Source organism: Neopelma chrysocephalum, unplaced genomic scaffold (genome assembly GCF_003984885.1).
Source record: "Neopelma chrysocephalum unplaced genomic scaffold, ASM398488v2 Primary Assembly neopelma1_124, whole genome shotgun sequence".
In the NCBI taxonomy this organism is placed as follows: Eukaryota; Metazoa; Chordata; class Aves; order Passeriformes; family Pipridae; genus Neopelma; species Neopelma chrysocephalum.
Window position 1 is genome coordinate 1,358,079 of NW_020897786.1, and position 21,738 is coordinate 1,379,816.

The window sequence follows — 21,738 nt, forward strand, 5'->3', positions numbered from 1 at the left end:
AATACAAGGACACGCTCTGACTGATGCCAGAGCGGGTTTGGGGGATGAATAGTGTTTTCTAAGAATAAATGACACTTCCTCAAGGGCACAGGGCTGTAAGTGGGTCCTCTTGCCCTGAAGGTGCTGCAGGGACAAGGTGTGTGCACTGCACTGGCCACGCTCCCTCTCACTGGCCTGAGTTCAGAACATGATCCTGAGTGTGCACCTGACAAAAGGACCGTGTTGCTCCTTTCCTATCCCTCTTCCCCCTCTTCTTCCTGATAAGTCCGTTCCTGAATGTCCCTTTGGTGCAGCTTGAGCTGAAGAGCCTATTTACTGAAGTTGTGCTCGTTACAGCCACTCCTGCACACCCCAGTTCTCTGCTCTGGTACAGCCTGTGCCGGCCCTGCCTCACATGCCAACAGCTCCATCTGCACCAGGGAGGGAAGGAATTGCTCTGAGAAGCCAAGGTGGCAGAGGGGACACTGGGGCTTTCCTGGCATCTCCAAAGCAGAGGAGCTGACTGTAAATATTCATGATCACTCCAGCCTGATCAAAGTCAAGCGAGTCACCCCGGGCAGAGCACTGGCAATGAACCCTGCACTTAATTATTGGGATTCTGGAGTTCTGCAGGGACTGGCAGGATGCTGTGTCACGACAGGATATGCTGGGTGCTGGGAGGGAGAGAGGCAGGGAAAGGGAGTAGAAACCAGGGTCTCACATGTTAGCAACTCCTTGGCCTGACCCCAAGCAGAATTTTGCAAGTTATGCTCTTAAATGCAAAAAGTTTGGCTCAGATGCCTAAACACAGATGTGTCCTGCCACTGGAGATGCACTGCAGCATGAGACACCCATGGAACCTGGCAAACTGGACATGGGACAAGCAGGACACTCACCATGGAAAGGGAAATCATTAAGCACTAGCTTTTGGTGACCCAGATTCATTAAATTTATCTGGAATCCACAAAGAGTTCTGCTTGCTTTAATGCTGCATTTTTGTTAAACAGATTATTTACCAAAATTATCACCCTATACCTTCAGTTTTAGTCCAGTGCCTTGAACTGGAGTATTGACCAGTGTCACAAGATGCCTCCCATCACCTGGTGCCAGCCCCCTGCCCCTACCCCGCTTCTCTCCACCATAAGCCCTTGCTATTCATCTTCAACTGGCCTTTGCTTCTTGGGAAAAACACCCCCATACTTCTCAAATTCACAAGCCCAGGTTGGATGGGGTGACTGGGACTCTGCTTATTCACTACTGTACATGGATTTATTGCTTTGTAACACAGAGCAATAAATTACTGCTCTGCAATGTCCCTGGGGCTTGTCAGATTCTCCTGCCACCGCTGTCCCCAGATAAGGCTCAGAGGGAAAACAGGACAAATTTACTTCCCCAGAAATAAAGGTGCTGCTTCTGATTAGAAATTAAAATCATGGTTATAAAAGAAAGCTGTAAAATAAGAAACCATCATTCTCTGTCATCGTTAACGAGAGGAAGGTATCTTGTCTCTCCTGCCTTTGCTAGTGCTCCCTCCTCTCACCCAGCCAGCTGGAGGGGCTGGGGGCCCTTAACTCCTGTGGGCAGAGATGGAGTCAGCAGAGATGCTCAGAAATGAAAGCATCAGTCCCTCTTTCTACGTTTGATAAACTGAAGGTTCATGTGGGTTTTCCCCTTTCCTTGGAGCTGCTCAGCCAGGCTGAAGGCCCCACTCCTGCAGGGTCAAGCACATCTGGCACTCTCTGAAGCCACTTCATGCCCCTTTCAGTGCCTTTCAGATGTGGCCAGGCCTCCCCTGTCAGCCCCTTTCACCTCCTTCCTCCCTCGTGCTTGTCTGCTCAGTCTCCCACTTGTCTCCATGTCCTCAGCCTGACCTGTGCTCAGAGATTAGTGGCCTCTCTGAGTTCAACTAAAAGACTCATTTAGGAATTATTTAAATCTCTCTGAAGACAATCAAGTCTATTTAAATCCCAGCTCATTTTCTTAAGTCTGTTTTTCCTCAAATAAGCCCTTGAAGGAGGTATTAATATATCAAAAGGAAACCATTTAGCTGAGTATTTTTGCTTCTATAACTGGCCACTTTTCCCTCATTGCCTCACCACTCCCCTCCCCTTCTACCAAAGCTCAGATCACTCACAGTCCAAAGGGAACTAAATATTTTTAACTCCTTCCATGCCCTCAATGCTCCTCTCTCAGGCAGGAATAAATCACTGCCTGAAGAGGCTCAACTATTTCCTTGCCCTAGTTCTGAATCAGGCACATGGTGTGACTCTTGGGGTGTCCTGTGCAAGGCCAGGAGCTGGATGATCCTTGTGGGTTCCTTCCAACTCAGGAGATTCCAGGTTCTATGATACTGTTTGCATCCTTCTAGAAATAGGCTGAAATCACTGTGGGACCAGGTTTAATTTCAATCTCATTCTCCACATCCGGACTCCATGGAAGTCAACAGGAGATGCACTTCTATAAGGAAAAGGAGGCTCCAGCAGAGCAATGCATGTTCAATTCAGGGAAAGATTACAGTGCTCTGACAGCATTTCCCATGCTGGTAGGACATACCCTGGGAGAGTGGATTGAGAGCCATAAGCAGCTCCCCTGTCCAATGTTGGGACTCTCCCAAGTAGAATTTAGTGCTTCACAGGGGAAAGATCGAGTCATGAGATCCACCACATGGAGGGTCTGGATGGGACACAGCTGCACCTCCGTTTTATTTTCTCTGATCTCTGATTAGGAGTAAAACAGTGCAGCTCCCCAGCACTCAGTAATCATCAAATCCACACAAATGCTGAGTTCTCGGGTTTTTTTGTCTCTTAAGCCATTCACATTCCCATGCTCAGGATTTATTCCACATCTTACTCAAAATGATCAGGACACATTCTCCTGGAGTCACAGGAGGACTCCAGGAGCGAGTGGTTTAAGGGAAGAAAAGTGAAGTTCTGTAACACAATAAAATCACTGACACTTCTGGTGTGTTATTTGGTGGGTTTATAATTTTTTGCTCACTTTTATAATTTTTCTCTTCCTTCTTCCTGAAATTTTGCTGAGATCTGTTAACTGGTGCAGTCTCCCACAGTGTATCCACAGCCTGTGGGAAGACAGCTGGGGTAGCTGCATGGGAGGAGTTGGGGAGTATCAGAGTGTGGTACAGGCAAATTACAGCAGGTTGTTCAGGAGCCAGTGGTTATTTCAACACTACTTCAACCAGAACAGCTCAGACCACATCGAGCACACCACCAAACATTATCAGTGCTACTTCTGCTTTTTGATTAATGAGCTAAATTTAAAACCCAAGTCTCCCTACTCTTCAGCTTTGGAAGCAACTTGGTAGCTACTCCCATTCTGCAAGAGCTTTACGTGCTGACCTCCTCCAAAGCCTGGGTTAACCTCTGTACCACAGCACTCACTAGTTTTGCCACCAGCAGATGACTTTTCTGTGCTACATGTTACCTGCTGAAAAGCCTGGGACACTCTCACCCTTCCTGCACGGTACCTTCAGAAATCACCTTACCCACAGTCAGGCTCCTTATCCTTCGCTGTCGTACAAAGCCCACGGACACCAGCAGAAAGTTCCCAGAGCTTTTTCCCCACCTTCATTCCAACATTCCTTCCTGAGGGTGGCTGTAACCACCAGCTGCTGCAGCTGCCTCCCCTTGCTGTTCACCATCACCTGTTCAGGCAAGGATTGTCTGAATAGATAATCCCATTTCTGGGCTGGGAGGTGGCAACAGGGTCACTAGTGAGCCTGATGAAACCCTTTTTTACCTCATCCATCTCTGCTGCAAGCAATGTGTCTGCTCCCTCCGGGGTTCTGAGGAGAGCAGATCCAAGAGCTCTGGGACAAATCTCTGCATTAAATGTTGTGGGCAATGCCCTGTTTGTCTGCTCTTACAGGTGCTCAGACAAAAGGTCTAATCCTGTTCATCCCAGGAAGGTGGTGCAATGGTGATTGTATTATGTACAAACCTGTACCTCTCAGCTATGGAAACAGCTTGTTTTCCCTGGATAGCTCCAGCCTGGGAACAGCCCCTGAGGAGAAGGCCTCGCTGGGTTGGAGAGGTCACATACCAGCATAAGTCACTAGTCCAGCACAGGGCACTTTTGGACCTGGTCAGTCAATCTCCTGAAACTCAGATCACAGGATATTTTGGATATTTCAGGTCGTGTCACTGGATCCACATATCTGGAGTGTGGTGGGGAAACGGGACCTACAGTACTTTCATCACAAGAGCAGAACGAGGGCGGTGAGGTGAAATCTGCCACCACACAAAGGCTGGAGATGGGGACAAGGGAACAGTGAGTGTGTGCAATTTGAAATCAAGATTCCTGGGAGCAGCCTTCTGCCAGGAGAGCTGGCTCGGCGGGGAGGCTTCGCGCTTCCATGGTGAGGTATTTATTTATTTATTTATGTACAGTTCAAGTGCCAAAATTAATTTCAAAACTGATAATGAAGTTTGAAATCCCACACTGGGATCTGCAGAACTGCTGAGGCAAGAACACTTCCCTTTTCCTGACAAGGCAGGCAGGCCCTGTGCGTGCACAGACACTGCTCAGACCGGGCTCCCGTCAGCCGAACAGAACTGTTTGTCTGACTGCCACGCTCACAAATAAGATGTCAGAATCTGAGCTGTGACTGCAGTATATGATACATATTTTACTGCTTCAAAATGGGGCTTCTCTTAGTAAAACATGGGCAAACCAAGTTCACCAATGAAATATTCCTCTGCAAGAATAAGAACTACTTGACCCCAGCTTGGTTAAGGCAGTTTGCACCGCGAGATATTTTTAAAAGAAACCATTAGGTTTTCATTCAGAAAACATTTCCATTTTATAATCAAGCCAGGATTCTTTCATGAGAAGGATTAAATAACCTTAAAACAGTTGACACAAATTTCTGATTTTCTGGTTGAGATGAACAACTCATTATTCATAACACTCCACTGCCTATGTCTGACATTCTTACTGACTCTGCAAACCAGCCAGAAACCCCTGATCACAGAAAAAATACCCTGAGGCAGTGCTGAGACACCAGGCCCAGGCACATCAGAGGCTTAGAGACACAATCAATAAAGTACATCATTTATAAGCCTTGTTATCAACCGCAGATGCTTTGATTGACAGTAACATGGGACACAACGGCTCTCAGGCCACCTCTGCACAGACTGAGGTAACACACAACCGGTGCAGTCAGGACAGGATGAAGCAAAGCTCTCCAAACTTTTTCCAATTAGGAAATCTGATTACATTTTGCATTTGATTAAGTTTTCCAAACACCTTTAATTTCTGAAGTGCTGCACACTCTGTACCCTCTCCTTCACACACATTATCAAAGGAGTATGGGAGCTTTGCAGCTTTCCTGCCATAGGAACGGATGTTAGCTCAGGAAGGGACTTCTACAGAACCCCTTTGAACTCTAGGAATGTGGGAATGCCACCTGAGAACCTACAGGCGCTTGGGAATGTCACTTCAAATCCTGCCCAGACTGGTAATGAAGTTTCCCACCGCCAGCTTCGGGGCAGGGCAGGTGTGGGAATTCCGGCAGTCTGTGCCCAACTCCGGGCTCAGAGCAGCTGACACGAGTTACCTCAGTGTATCTGTGCCCTGCTGTCCCCCAGGCAGCCCTGGCTAAGCCAGCCCTGGAGCCACGAGAATTAATGCAGCTCCAGTACAGGGCTGTGCTCGGGTTAATTAGCTCGGCTTGAGGGGGAGTGGAGGGGGAGACTAATCAGCAAGGGCGAGTTGCCAGGCTAATATGATTATCCTGTATCCAGGACCCCAGCTCGGATCTCTGCACCCAACTGCCTGCACACACCATTGGAGGCAGCTCAGAACACCAAACTGCACAGTAAACCAGCCTAAAGCACCAAGGCAGCTGTGAGGGGGCAGCCCGAGGGCTCCTCTCACCTGGTGCTGTGTGTCCAGACACACAGATTCAGTGAGGAAGAGGAAGAGGAGAAGGAGCAACAGAGGCACAGAGCACTCCAGCTTCCACCCACACCCTCCTGGCTTTCCTGACAAAAGCACGTTAGGGATGCCCACTGCCAGGGGCTGGATCTGCACCTCAGCAATCAGCAGCACTTGAAAGGTTTTCCTCACGTGAATTTGTCTAAATATTCTGAGGCTAATCAAACCTTGGACCTCCACAGCACCCTGCAGCTGTGAGTTCCACAGTTTCATTACAGACCATAAAATAACCCAAATAACTCCTTAAACCTGCTGCCCAATAAGACTCTCTGCTTCTGGTCTCCAAGAAAGAGCAGGGACCTGAGCCTAGACAGATTCTCAGCCCTCACTGCAGGCACAAGCGCAGTGTCTGAATTCCCCTCCAACAAATATTGGTCCAACATCTCTAACAGAGATGGAACATTCCAGTTGTTATACTTCAGCCTTTAAAATGACTAAATTTTCCCCAATTACTCTTTGTTGAACTCAGGCTTAAATGCTGACAGTTAGACAATAAATTGCTTGGACAGCCAGACCATGGGATAAACTGTGGGAAGAAAGGCTGTGCTGATGGTTGGGCAGAGCTGTGTCAGGAACTGAGAGGTGATGTCACCAGTGCTCTGCAGGGTTTATAAAGTGACTCTCTCTTCAGTGTTACCTGCTTGTCCCCTTGCAACTGTGCTGCAGCACGTGCTTCTTCAGAATAATGACAAGTGAATATGCAAGGATCTGCCCAGCTATATTTTAAGAACAAGAGGCCCTGGATAGACTGCTCAGGGAGGAGGAGGAGCAGGGCAATGAATGTGGAGAGCAGAGAGCTGGAGAGAGTGCCAGTGTAGCACAGATCCTGAGGAGAGATGAGGCTCTGGAAGGAGAGATTACAGCTTTGCTGGGCTCTGCAACGCTGACAGCAGCAATTCCCACCTCTCCTCAGTCACTCCTCTGTGTGCACCTGGGGAGATGACACGGAGAGCCAAGCCTGCCTGCACAATGCCCATCACTGCCTGCATCCTGCTGGGATGGGGGAGAGGAGCCTGGAGTGTCTCTGCTCTGTTCCAAGGAGTGTGGCTGCAGAAAACAGCACAGTCACCCTCCCCAAAGCCTCAAGGTTACTGAGTCTGCTGGGGAGGATGAGACAGTGTGTGTGTGTGTGTGTGTGTGTGTGTGTGGTGATTTGACAGAAATACTAATCCATCTGAGCTCTAGGATTAGGGAAAGAAATTAATAGGAGAACCTGCAAAAAGCATGAAAATAACTTGCATATCCATCTAGTTTATTCCTCTCCTGGGCCGGAAGCACTCTTCCTCTCACGTGAGCCACAGTTAATGCAGGCTGTGGGGTACTTCTGCAGTCAGTGATGAAGTGATGAGAAGAGATGTGAGTGAAGGTCTGAGAAGTATGAAGTAAGAAAAGCACAGCTGAGAACAGTGTCAGGGAGCACTGGGTGAGATGGAGCATGTGGGGCTTCCCCCCCTAGGTCAAAGCTGTCAGGTTGACTCAGTTATAACATGGAACTGCACAACACGACTTTGGGAAATGTTTCTATCAGAATCCTTCAGGATGGACCTGCAGGGGCATTGTCTCACATGCAGCAAACAGACACCAGCCTTGGATGCAAAGATATTGCAAAGATATAACACCAGGCTGAGGTTAAGAGATAAGAGTCAGCTGCTGATCCTGCCACTGACTCTCTCTGTGACCATAATAACTATGCAATGCAAGATGTGACAGACAGGTCCCTTTTACCTTTGCCTCTGGGACTGGAAATCAAACAGTCACATCAGAGTGCCAGATCTAGAGAGCTGTTCTGAGCCAGAGCTTTTCAAGGGAGGCCAGGGCCAGACTTGCACAGTGGCTGTGCCCCTTGCAGTGCCCGCAGTGGTGTGACTGCTCTGTGTCACAGGGGACTCCCCACTTGCACTCAGGAACCTCAGCACTGCACTGGCCTGGAAGGGGCAACATCCCTCTCCAAATTCTCCATGGTTCCTACCATCCCATCCATCCCATCCAGCTTCCCTGCCTTGCAGAAACCAGCACAGCATGAAGTGAGATGCTACAGGACCGGATTTAGACAGGACAGGGATTGAATGTCCAAATGTTCAGTGAATCCAAGGCAGAGGGAGGCAAGCCCTGCTCCTGAAGCCAATAAACAGCATGGCTTGGCTTTTATTCCTCTTCTCAAAAGCCCTGTTTGTACGAGGGAAGAACAAGTTGGTTTGGCAGAGGTCTAGACAACCTGAAACCTCACCAAGAACCTGCTCCTGAACCTTGTCCTGAGGGTTACACCAAGCAAAGCCTCTCAGGACAGTTACCAGCTACAACCTCCTCTCCTGTTTGATGTTCCTGCTGTTCCCCTCCCTCCCCACTGTCTCCCCTTTTTCTGGCTGTTCCCAGAACAGCTCCCAAAGTCCCTGTAGGCTGAGCTGTGTTGAGGAGAGAGGCAGAGCCCACAGATGCCCTCAGCAGAGGTCTCTCAATTGCTGCTTCTACCAATCGACCTCCAAACTTGTTGAGATTCTCTCTATAATATGCTTCACCAGACACTTTGTCCCATGAGGACTGAACTAAATTGAGTTTCAGGGCTGCAAATCACGGAGCAGCCTCATTTTAATCATGGCTATTCAAGTGCTAAGGAATGCAGAAAGTAAATACATATTTGTTTTTAGGCCATCATTTGTCTCATTTGCAAGAGGAAAATTAACGTATTCAATCCCTGAGGCTTTGATCCCAGGAGAAAAACTTGGGAAATGAACCTGCTAAAACCACTACACACGAAATACACCCTTTGTGGAATCCTCTATCTGCTGCTTTTTGTCACAAAGCTCTTCCCCTGTATCCATTAACCCTGTCATTCACGTCTCCACATTCTAATAAGGCTCTAACATTTCGCACTGCTCCTGCCACCCCCACTGCAGTCCCTGCTGGCTTCCTGGTGACTGGTTTCCCTGAGCACTGACTGGAATCCAACTTCCAGGGTCAATGTCTGCCCTTGTCTTCAGGCCTGGCTTGAGACAAAGCCCGTAGTGCCCAGTGCTGCAGGTGTAACCTTGGCTGCTCTAGGCTGGCCAGGTGGTTGGATTTGCAAATCAGTCCTTGACTTCTATGCTACTTCAAACACATTTGAATAAATACTCTGCATCCAGAGATTTGATCAGCTTGTGTTCCTGGTGCTGCAGTGTCCTTCTCTTTGGCATGCCTTGCTGTCCATTAGAATTAGTTTGAGCTGTAAGACAGAGCTAAAACTCTACACAAAGCCCAGTGCTCTGGATGCATTCCGGTTCTCCATGCTCTTCTCCCACGCTTTCTCCCTCTTTTGGCTCCAGCTGTGGTTTGGGATCTTCCCTATCCTCAAAGCATGAGTCAGACTCTGACCATCTTTGCTCTCCCTCTCTGCCCTGCTCTCTTTCCATGGCCCAGAATTGTAATTCTCATGTCTGAAACCTCTTCCTAGGCCATCCATCCCACCTCCTCCCTCAACATAAAATTCACCTGGACTGTGCATTCTCACCATAATTTCCTCACTTGAATCACAGCTCCCCTTTCACCTACTCTGACTGCACCTGGCAAGGTCAGAATAGGACCAGTTCCTCTCAGTCTCCAGATCAAATGTATCCACAGCTTCTCACCTACAGCTTCCCCAGCCCCACTAACTGAGGGAAGGTGGTTTTTTTTCGATGCCCTGACCATTGCACAGATTTACAGCATCACCTTAAACCCAGCACCATCCACGGCTGCTGTGGCAGTGGGAGCCTGATCAGCTGTGACATTTCTGTCTGTGCCCTCCATTCTGCTGTTCAACAATGGTGCAATTAATTCCACAGCTACCTGAGGAACCTGCTCCGAGCTCCCAGCTTTGATCTGGGCTTTGGGGTTTGTTCTGTAGCTTCACTCATGAGCACTGAAGTGAATAATCTGGATACTTTTAACAGAGTACTTGCTAAACAAAAGCTGCACATTCTGGAACATTCACTTGGGGTTTGAAACAAGATCTCGGAAAGGAAAAAGCAACTTAGGATTTCAGATAGCAGTGACATTGATAACGTCGATCTAAAAAGACAAGCAGAGACAACAGAAATCACCCACTTGCATTACTATTATTCATCTGATCTTGCATCTGTTTCTTCCGGAGGGTCTGTTGGAGTGAATGGATTGGGATGAATTACCAGGGAACCGCACCTCAGGGTCACTGAGAGCACAGAAAGCCCCGCGGGGCCGCAGGAGGGCTGCCAAGCCCAGTCCTTACCTTCTCCTGGTACTGGCGGCGGGAGGAGTCCAGGGACTGGATGAGGGCGGTGGCGTGGCCGATGAACATGGCGTAGCAGGTGGCCCCCACGATCATGCTGAGCATGGTGAGCCACACGTCCGACATGCCCACGGGCGCCTGCTGCCCGTAGCCGATGCACAGCATGTGGCTCATGGCCTTGAACAGGGCGTAGGAATACTGCTTCCCCCAGGAGTCGTTCTGCAGAGACACACAGGCACAGGTTCAGCACCGGGACACGGAGTCACGGACACGGCTCGGAAAAGCTCACCCAACGTTACACCCCAAAATCCATGTTTAAAGTACCTCCATATGTTAAACAGGCAGTTTAATTCTGTGGTGGCTTGGAGCAGCTGGGCACGCTCCACTTGGAAAAATAAGCACGGATTAAGTCATCTGACATTACCTACTTTGGCCACAGTTCTTCCAGATTCCATGTACTCTTTCCAGCAAGGAAGCCAGACAGTCTGACATGGTGGTAACCTGGGATAAACTGAGATGAAGCACTGGGATATTTTCACAATGGCCCACATGTGGGAGAAGGAACTGAAGGAAGTGATTACTCCAGTGGGAAATGGACTTTAACGCAGAACTGGTAAAAGACTGGTAAAACCTTGCCTGAGCAAGGTTACAGGCAGCAAGATCTTAGAGTGGGGAAAATCACTCCCCAGCAATTTAGGAAATGGTCAGGATCTGTGGTCATTACCTGAGGAGGTGGGAAGGGCAGAAAATGAAGTTGATAATGTGCGGACAGCAAGTTCTTCTCAGTGTAAAATGGGGCTTTTTTTCAGGGAGCTGAGACAACTACAAATGGTCTCATTTGAGAGCAGCAATAACCTGCCAGGAGAGGCCAGTGGAAGGCAGAGGCTCCTCCAGGACACCTTGTGCTCTGCCACTGCAACTCACACAAGCAGCACCTCAGCAATTACATCATGGCACATCAAACCAGCATAAGATTCATGATTATTCTGATTAGCTTGAGTTCATGGAACAGCTCAAGGTACATTTGCTGTCCTGTGGGTACTATCTGCTAGCAAGTCCTTGCCATAAAACCTTGTAAAGTAAATGCACTGTCATCACACATCGCTCTTACAAGGCATGTGAAAAATGCCTGTGCTACGTGACACTCATGGCAGCACGTGACCTGAGCACTCCTCAGCCTTCTCTGCTCCTAGGAAGGTGTGAACATCATGGATGTAGCTGTGCAGACACATGTACACAGCAACTCGGAAGGTCACTGCTCAGAAAGCCTGGTGGTGGCTTGTTGAACAGCCAAGGAACACTTGTGTGACCTCCACTCATCAGCCCCAGCACCAGTGCCCAGCAGAGGTGGGATCCCCTGGATTTACTGGGCACCTCTTGGAGGTGTGCAAGCACGGTGAGGAGGGTGGGGATGACCTCTGCAAACAGCTCTGAGAGCCACTGATGCAGATGGAATTTTTCAGTCATCTTACAGGTAGCAAACAGTGACAAAGCACAGCCCTGCTGACTGGGGGCTGTGGCACAGAGCTGGGACCTCTGGAGGGAGCTGATGCCTGGTTAGGAGATAAGCACGTGGACAAAGACAGGGTTAGTGTTACCGGGCCAGATTCAGTTACATTATGCAAGACAGGCCTGATTCACTCTGCAACAAGGGCAAAGCCACACCAGTGCCAGCGGAGCAGACACAGGAGAAGCAGCACATTCACAGCCCAGCAGAGATTGCAACCTGCTCCCTGCTGGCGCCAGCCTGTCTGGGCTCACCTCCTAACAAAGCAGGAACCTGCTCCCCTGGAAAAACTACCCTCGAGCCAAGAGAGAAGGGCAAGAGACAATGTGGCCATTGGTGACTGCTCCTGGCTGTGCAGTTGCTCGTGTGTGTGAGGAGCTGCAGCCCAAAGGGGAGCCAAGAACAGGGGAGGGCAAAGGGCACCTGTGGCTCTGTCCAGGGCAGCAGGAAGGGTCTGGCCATGGGGCTGCCTCAGGTGTAGGGGCCAAAGGAGTGAATCCTCTTGCTCCTTCATGCTTAGGCTGTGGCTCCAAGAGTCCTGGCCAAAGAAGTTGGGAGGGGGAGGAGGCATTTTTTTTCACCCCCCATGTTTTCTGCCATTTTGGAGACCCACTTCTGATCCATGAAGGCACCGAGAATCTCACACAGCTCACACAGGCATTCCTGCAGCCTCAGTGCTAACATTTCCGTGAGACACAGGCCCTTTCCCTCAGCCTTGCAGTACTGGCAGCTAAAGCCCCTGCACTTACAGAACGGCTGTAAATCCATGGCTTTAGCCCATCCACTGTCCCTGCTTCAGCAGAGAAGTTGGAATCCTGAGACGACTTTTGGTTAAAATGGTGCATCGGCTGTAAAAGTGGGAAGTACATTGCCAGCTTTACTGGGGCAGAGAGGGCAGGGCAGGTGTCCTGTCCCATTCCTTCCTTGTTAAATGAATTCCTTTCCCATTTCTCACTGGATGTTGCAGAAATGCTGCTGCTTTCTGAGTTTAGTGTGGCAGTAGTTTAACAGGGCAGCACACCTCCACAACAGAATTGAGAGCAGGGAGGAGAGAAATGCCGAGCTGAAATTCCAAAGGGAATTTGGGCAGACAGAATAAGAATTGCTGAGCTAGAATGTGATGTATTAGAAAACTGGCTGCCAGGGTCTCTAATGGCTGTGAACATCTGGGCACCAGGCAGGCTCAAGTTTTAAAAGCCATTCTTCCAGCAACTTGCTGTTCAGGAGTGCTGTTTACAAGGAAGCTTGCCAGTGTTTTGTAGGAATTAGTCATCCAAAACTCTAACATCCAACATACTGAGCCCTTGTAGCCTGCAGAAACACTTCTGGCTCCCTGGGAAGTCACAAGTCCCAACCTCAATTCCCATGAGCAGCACTCATGTGAGGACAGACTGAGGAGATGGATGAGTAAAGACAGGCTGAGGGGCCAGAGCTGCAGGAAAACATGGAGTGTTTCAAACAAATCCTGAGCAGCGTGGTCTGCTGGGAGAGGAGAGCAAGGACTGCTCAAAGAGAGGCACTTCTGCGAAGGGGAAACCTTTCAGAGCAATGACCTTTAGGATACAATCTGTAAAGAGCACTGGATTCTCACTCATGGCACTGCCTATGTTATGATTCTTTGCGTATAGGTTTAGTATAACTTTAGATTTAAGGCCTTTTGTTGTCCACAGGAGGAGCAGGGAGGTGAAGAATGCAGTAGTTTAGGCCAGGCTAGCAGTGGTGGTTCCAAACATATTGTGGACACAGGTTTACCAGCAGCAGGTGCCTCCTCCTGGCACAGCTTGTTTCCATAAGAGCCACACCCCTATATAATATCCCACTCCACCAATCCCCATGGTGGGAGGGCTGTACCACTTCAAATATACTGGAGTGGCTAAAATGGCCCATGAGGGGAGGTAAATGAGGCTTTAAACTGCAGGGAAAAAAATGACTCCTTGTTAACCAAATCCCAAAGCAAGCAAAAATGGAGCTACAGATCTGTGCTTAAACAGAATCAAGAGGGATGTTATCCCAGATACATGCCAGGTACGGAGAGCGTTTGCAAAAGGGAGTTAAAATTACTTGGAAGAATTTTCTCAGACTAGTTTTGCTTTTAACATCAACACTGGCAGTGCTAGAAGGGTTTCTCTGGGATTAGAGCCTGGACTGCAATGCCTCTGCTCAGATCCACCTTTAAATACTTGGAGACAACGTTCCTGGAACTCTTCAAAGGCAGTGCTGGGTTCTGTAGTGTCTGTAGTGTAGAAACAGCTGGAGGAAAAGTATGGTGTCTTACAGGGTGTTCTGGTTCTGATGTACACTGAGTGTGTCTGGCTGAATCCTCACTGGAGAAGATCAGTGAGAGAAGAAGAGACATAGAGAAGCACTGGAACTTCTTGGGCTGGGGCACAGTCCACGGGCAGAATGGGATGCCTGACTTACACCATTAACTTTTCAGAGAACTAAGGAGCTGTAGTGGTGACAGGCCATATTTCAGCTTTGTGAGCTCCCACGTGTGTCTCAGCAGTGATCTTATCTGGCCACTGAGCTGTTACTCGGGGTTTGCTACTGCACTGCCCTCAGACCCAGCTGTGAAATAAGGGCTCTGACCACCCCTGCCCTCCCCTGGACAGCGCTGGAACTGCTGGGCCGGGAAAATACACCTGGGGGGAAGAAATGGAGGTGATAGATCAAACCACCTAGGACAGAACCGCCCGTTCTGGGCTCGTTTCCAAGGAGAGCTCTACGTGCCCTCCACCTGACAGTAGGGAGTTTCTCAGGACTCTGAGGGCTCCAGTCCCAGTTGCCCCAGTCAGCCCTGCCTGGGACCCCCCCCAAGCATTCTCTGCTCCAGGCCTGGCACCCACACCTTGCCTGAGCTCACTGTACCCGTGTCCTGGGCACTGAGCATGTGCTTTGCCCTTGTTCCCATCTCATGCTGCTCCCAGCTGGACTCCCTGGGTAGACCCTGGATGTGACTGTCACCCTGCCTTCCCTGGAACAGTCAATATCCCCAGTTATCACCAGTTCTGCTCTGCCCACCCAATTTTGGACTGGCAGGACTGTGCCCTGGCTGGTGAGGGCACTGCCTGTGCCTGTTGCCCTTGGCTCCTGGCTCACATCCCATCGTGGAGCAGCCCTGTTCTTGTTGCTCCCTAACAGATTTTACAGAACATGATAATCTACTACTCAGATTTAAGTGTCTGCTGAGGCAGGGCAGGAGGGACCTGCTGGCCCAGAGGCTTGGGGGAGTTAGGAATCACACAGCACAGCCATGCAGGACTGTTCTGTCTTTCCACAACATGTGCTGCATCCCTCTCTCTTCCTGCTTTCTATCAGCAACACCCCAAGAAAGTGCTGTAAGCAGGGAGGGGGGATAAGCTCAAAGTGAATCTGCTCCCCTCCTTTTGGGGGAAGGGAGGATGATCAGTGTTTCCTGTGCAAGGTTGCTGAGTTTGCCACAGGGATATTTGCCTTCCCTGCAGGGTTTATCAGTTCAGCACAACACCCCGGGGAATGAGCCACGTGTTTCCAGCAGCTTTCAGGTCTCAGCAGAGCTCGGGTTCCTGGGATGGAGCTGCCAGGCCAGGGTCTCGGGGAGCAGCACACACACTCTGCAGCTGACTCACCAGTGCTTCCAGTTTTTAATAAAGTGCACTGCAGGGAAGCTAATGCTGAAGCCCCTGGGATTGGGGCTGAGCAATTAATACTGAAAACATCTTTCCCTGCCATTTCAGGAGTCATCCAGAGACCAGCTCCTTCACAATTGCTAAAGATGGAACATGGTGCATGTATAAAACACCGAGATGAAGTGGACTCAGGGATTTATCAAGCCCCTGATATGATTTTGGCAACACCAGACCCTTCACAAATCCCCTGGATGAGGATCAAACCTTTAGGAAGCAGATGGGAGGTGATGAATCTCCTTTCTCTGCTGCATCGAAATCAGAGCTGGTTTTATGGACTGCCAATGACTAGGTGGGAAACCCCACAGCAGTGGAAGAGCAGCACCAGCACACTCGAGGAGAAAGCCTCTGAAGCTTTTGGCACTTCACTTCCAGCTCCCCTTGCCTGTAGCAGCTTCAGAAGATTCCTCTATTTCCTACAGTGGTTCCACCCCAGCTTTGTGGCTCCTGTGTGTAATCAGGGCAGTCGTGCACCAAGCATATTTATCTCCTCAAAGCTATGACCAGGTCAGTACAGAATGTCCCAGAATCCAACCTACTGTCACAGACTGATGCCATCCAGGCTTCTCCCCTCCCAACCCTGTCCATCACAGCACTCAAACAGAGGCGTTCTGGAAACTTCCATCAACATCCTGGCACCAAAGCCTGAGAAGACCCCAGACCTCCAGTTCCTTGTTGCTCCTGACTCTGTGGCCTCTGCTATTACTTCACTTCAGACTATCTGTAAATGCCATCCACATCCATCACTGGTCCCAAAGACACATCTGGAAATTGTCTCAGGAGATTAAAGAACATTATTGTGAGAAAAAAACCTATCTGATTCCAGAAGAACTAATTACCCTCTTTGTTAAATATTCCCATTTCAAGCTATTCTGGGGCTGGCATATTCCTGGAGTGGAAGCCACCTGAACTATAGGTGGGGCATATAACCATCTCTCCAGTTCTCCATCCCAGTCTCCTGAGGCTCCATTTTCAGAGATAATAATTTTTTTTCCACTTCTATGAAGTGTGTGGGGGGGGGAAGGAAGGTGATTTAGCTGCAAAGAAGAAGTAGAAGAAAAGTCACACAAGGCCAGTTTAATTCCCAGCTTCACAGGCTCTCAAGGCTGGGAAGACAAGACTGCAGCATGAGTGAAGCTCTGCTCTAGATAGAAGCTTGGTACCCTGCCCGTCCTGGAGATTCTGCTGAGCCTTCCTGCCTCTGGAATGCATCCTTCCTGCTCTCCCCAGTCTTGCTGTTAGAAAGGTGCCTTGGCTAAATCTCTTCTTCCTCTGTCCTGCCTTCTGCCACTTTTCAAGACTTTTGCCCTTGACCACAGTTACCCTCATGGCAGCTGCAACCCCAGCTTTTACCTCTTCCCCGAGGGATGGATGGGAAGAACAAAGAGAAGTTGTTGCCATCAACCAGCAGCCAGATGTCGGGATAAGGGAAACATGGTTCAGATGTGCTGTTCTGAACCTGTCCTGCAAGAGCACCACAGCCAAGTCTCCTCATGGGATGGGGATGGGTTCAGCCTGCACCTCTGAGCTCCCCAGGATGAGGAGCTGAGTGTCCTCTTGAACCTGAACAGCACAAGGGGGCCCTGATCTTTGATTGCTCCTGCCATATAAATAATAAAAAGGCAGCATGGGGGAAGACCAGGCAGCTGCTGCATGGGTTGTTCTTCTGCTGGAGATAAACAGAGGGTTCCAGACTCCAGAACTGTCAGTCTGGCACCTTTCAGCAGCAGGAAGCGAACGATTATTGCAGAGGGAAGAAATGAATAAATAAACCCCAAACAGACAACTTTTTCATGGATGCTCACTCCTCTCAGGCACGGGCAGCAAGTGCCCACAGCTCTGCATGTGGGAGGCATGGCGAGCTGGCACAGCTCTTATACATTTTACATTTGTTCTGTTCTGCCTGAGTGCCTGATTATTTCCTTTTTTTTTTCCAGAAGAAATTGGCTGGGGGAATCTGGAGGTTAAGAGCTGCAATAAGAGGCAATTTTTTAAGCTTTGTCAGTTTTTGCTGTTTAATCAACCGGACATTGTCCCTTTGAATAAAAGGTCCTGAATTCTCAGCAAGATGGTTGAAAGGTACCATGAACTCCCCGTGCATTTACCATATGGTATCAAACTCCCTCAGAGCAAACAGCAGAGGAGCAGCACAGCCTGGGATGGCGTTGGGAAGTCTGGCTCCTGATCCCATGACGGGAGGCCCAACTGTGTGGCCCGGCAGGGTCTGTTTGAGCCCACCCTAATGGGACGTTGTGTAGCTCCATGGAGGGAAGGGTGGGTGATCACACCGGCCCTTCAAGAGGATATGGAGCAGAGGGCTTCACAGTTTTTTGGGACCAGTGATGTGAATGATGGATCAGACCCAGCTACGGTTCCAGGACCCCCTCTGTCTCCTCCTTTGGCTCAGTATGCCCAGAAGCCATTAGAAAACCGTTTCCACCCTTGCTCCTTGCTGTTTGGAGCCAGGAGGGGGAGCCTGGCTCCTGCCTTCCACAGCAGGACCCGCTGCAGCTCTGCCGGGCCGGGTCCTGCTCCGCAGCCCCGGGACCTCTCCCTGCGGGATCTGCCTCCCAGGCGCCTCCGTGCCCGCAGCGCTGGATACTGGGAAGCTGGCGGATGGCATGTGGGCACCGGGTAGGGTGCCCGAGGGCCCGGCAGGGCTGGCACTCACCACCATGCGGTTCAGGGACACCCAGCAGTCGTCGGGGAAGTCCTGCAGCATCGGCACCAGGAACTGGAGGCAGCCGTCCCAGTGGCACAGCAGCAGCATCATCCCGATGAGGTTCACGATCCTCACCACGGCACTGGCCAGATCGTAGGTCATGTGGAAGATCTGCAGGGGCCGACAGGGAGCAGATTAGATGGCAGCTCCCCAAAAACAACCAACCCAACATAATTAGATGCAGTATCAGGGTCAAGAACTTGCTAAAGTGACAGAAAAGGCTGCATCAGCTCAGGTCAGGCACAGTATGCAAGCAGAACCAGCTGAAAAACAGATTAAAAACCAAAATACAAAATCATAATCATTCACCCCTCTTGCCCTGTGTTTTTGCCTTCTAATTTAACATTAAAAGCTCCATAACTCATTTTATAAAATAAGCTGGTTGCAAATATTTCTGGAACATTAGCCACTCCTCGGAAATAAACTCTATCATTACATCTTTTAACTGCAATGCCCTTCTTTGATTTCTGTTCTTGCTGAATATATGTTACACAGTGACCCATGGTGGCAGCTGTCTTTGTACTGGATGTCAGCTGCAGTCTCTGCACGTATCAAATGCAAGAAAGAACAGCCTCAAACTCAGCAGAGACTTCTAGAAGAGGATCTGATTCATCTATTTTCTTGTATTTCTTGTATTCTGTTGTATCCCAGCAAAGGTGGGCAAGGAACAGCGAACCACGGCAGAGCTGTACAGGAGTTCTTAGCAAGGAAGCCCAGAAAGGGCATGTGGTGGCTCCTACCCTGAGCTCTGTATCCATGCAGGTTTAGTTTTCCCTATCTGAGGTGGGCTCTGCAGAGGGATTGCTGGCCCTGTGTGGCTCAGCCTCTTCTGCCATTAACACAGTTCATGGAGAGAGGCGACTTTCCTGATACTGGGAAAAGGTCCTTCCCCCAGAGGGTGGTTGGGCACTGAACAGGCTCCCCAGGGCAGTGGTCATGGCCCCAAGGCTGCCAGAGCTCAAGGAGCGTTTGGACAACACTCTCAGGGACAGGATGGGATTGTTGGGGTGTCTGTGCAGGGCCAGGAGCTGGACCTGATGATCCTTGTGGGTCCCTTCCAACTCAGGATATTGAATAATGCTACGATTCAGCCTGGCATGGGGGAGTGGTTTGGATCTGTAAGGTCCACAGTGCATCCCCCTGAAAACATGGACGCTGAACACATCTGGCATCCTCCCCACATGCTGCCATGTCACCAGGGCAGTTCGTGACAGTGCTGAGATGGATGGAGGCCCAACAGCCATGGCCCAGCTCTGCCAATGTGTCCTGCCCTGGAACCTCATCTGGGGGAACGTGAATCCCTGCTCCTCACACACGGACCTGCAGTCTCTCCAGAGGAGGGGGAAACACTCAGCCAGCGGTGTGTGAATGAAGCTGCTGTCAGCAGCCAGGGCTGGGCCTGCTCAGGAGCCCTGCCTGGGCTGAAGGCACACGTAGCCTGCCTGCTGTGCAGCCCAGCCTGCAGTCTGGTGACACCATGTCTTCGTTGGATTTAATGGAAGGGAACAAAATTAGAGGAATTGAGGAGTAAAGAAGATTACAGTGAATTGGGTGAGGCTGCATGTCCCAGCTCTATCCCTGCCTTTCCTCCCTGACCTGAGGATGGTGCTCCCTCCCAGGGTGTATTTCATTTAGCTCTGTCCTAATCCTGCTTGAAGCTTCCCACAGAGCTTTAGTAGCCCCTTGTGCTCTCTCTGGACTCCCCAGCAGCCCTCCCACAGCCCCTCCACTCTGGCCCATGTGTCACCTGTCCTGTCCCCTCCGCAGCTCTGCCCTCACACCCCGGCTGCTCCAGCCCTGCCCGGCCACATGTCCTGTCCCTGCCCTGCCACCTCTCCACAGTGTGAGCCCGTGTGTTGTACAGCTGGCCTCCAATGAGCCCTGCAGAGCACACAGTGACACCTGTCCAGTCTCACCATTTCCCTGGGGATGTGGCAGGATTAACTGTCAGTTCCTGGGATGTAAATAAACCTGCAGACACAACTTCCTAACAGGCAGTGGCCAGAAGAGACACCAGACCCTGACCCAGGTGTATGTAAGACAGCAGAGCCTGGGCTCCTCCGAGCCTGGGCACAGGTGGATTGAGGTGACTCCCCTGGGAATCACCTCTGGAGGGGCAGGTGACTCCGAGGGAAATGACTGCCAGGAGGTGTCTGGGATAGGCCACGGGTGTGCTGTGTGACTGTATGGCTAAATCCATACAACTCCTGGCTGCTCCAACAGCAACAGTCCTGCTCCTCCCACCACCCATGGCACTGGGTACCTGCCACATTTGCCTGTACCACGGATCAGCCCCCTCTCATCCCACAGTGAGTCAGTTCAAGAGCTAAAAAGGCAGAAAACTTTTGTTATCACTGTTATCAAGGAAAAGAATCATGGTTTGCCAGTTGGAATTGGCTCATCACTGTGCTGTCAGAGCTGGCTGTTCAATTTGGATGCCTGTTTCCACACCAGATATTAACACCTCCCCACCTAATCAGGGTGCCACGAGGTCACATGCTTGGAGCGGTGCTGACATGCTCAATCCAGGCTGGGAGGGAGCCACAGAAGGATGCTGGAAACCAGAAGGATGAATGATTTGGATAACTGCTGCTAAACTCCATTATTTCTGCTGCATCCAAGATGCAGCTGGAGCCCACAATGCCAGTCAGTGTGAGAAAGGCCATTCTAGTGGTATTTCTGGGCTGAAAAGAAGAACATATCCAAAATCTAGCATGAAAGGCTGTTCTAGGAAATACAGCTCTCAGTGCTGACTCAATAGGTCAGTATGAAAGCTGAGCACATAATTCATAAAGAATAATTCCTCCTGGTTTCCTCTTTTTTTCTCCCCCTTGCAGAACTGATCATTCTCATTTAGATAGCCCAAAGTGATTCCAGTCTGTGGGAGGGAGAGCCAGAGGCTGTGCTTTTAATGAAGCCAGAACAGCACTTTGCAGAAGCACCTCTGAATGGATCTTTTGTGTCACCAGGGTTTTACTGTGCTAATGACTTTTCCTCTCACACCTCTGTGTGTTTTCAAAGAGCTCCAACCCTCCTGTAACCCAGGGAACTCCAGCCAGGGACAGGGTGAAGCCCTGTCAGACTGAGGAAGTGCCTTTCTTCCTTTAATGGATTAAAAGCACAGAAAAAGCCTGAGGGAATGGATGGCTTAGGGGACAGGTGAATGGATATGGAGCTTCTTATATGATGGTTGGGCTGTCTTACTGGAGTCTCTGGAAGGATACAGCCCCAGGGTGACACACCTGGTCTGTGGCACGGGTTAACCTGGGGAGATGCACCATGGCTCAGGAATTCCCATAAGTAAGCCCAGATTATGAACTCCAAGTGTAAATGTCTAAACTGCAGGTAAAACAACTCCAATCCCAAATGCTGGTCTCAGGAGGCACCAGCTCATGGCCCCTCCTTGGAATACATTTGCATTCACATGGAAGGGAAAACCAGGCAACACTGGCTGTGCAGCACACAGGAATAACTGTGCAGGGGTGTGAACAAACACCTTCCCCTGAGAAGATCCTACTGCAAATAGGTGCTTGTGTTGCAGGGAATACTGACTCCAGGAATGTGCTGGAGAGTGTTGCAGTGCCCTACAGCAATTCTATAGCTTGCCAGGGAGAGGTGGGGAGGGAACATTCTAGAACAGCTGGTCCATGAGCAGTAACTGGAGCTTCTCTGGTTTTCATCATTAACA

At 50.1% G+C, this 21,738-nt stretch overlaps 1 protein-coding gene across 2 annotated transcripts in view; it reads right to left on the reverse strand.

Annotated features, from left to right (window-relative positions):
- HCN4 (hyperpolarization activated cyclic nucleotide gated potassium channel 4) overlaps positions 1 to 21,738 on the reverse strand; it is a 134,267-nt gene that overhangs the window by 14,709 nt on the left and 97,820 nt on the right. For both annotated transcript variants that reach the window (XM_027697886.1, XM_027697885.1), the window contains 2 exons: positions 18,000 to 18,161; positions 10,157 to 10,375 (listed from right to left, as the gene is read on the reverse strand). In XM_027697886.1, the coding sequence (XP_027553687.1) occupies positions 10,157 to 10,375; positions 18,000 to 18,161 (381 nt within the window). The remainder of the gene's footprint in view (positions 1 to 10,156; positions 10,376 to 17,999; positions 18,162 to 21,738) is intronic.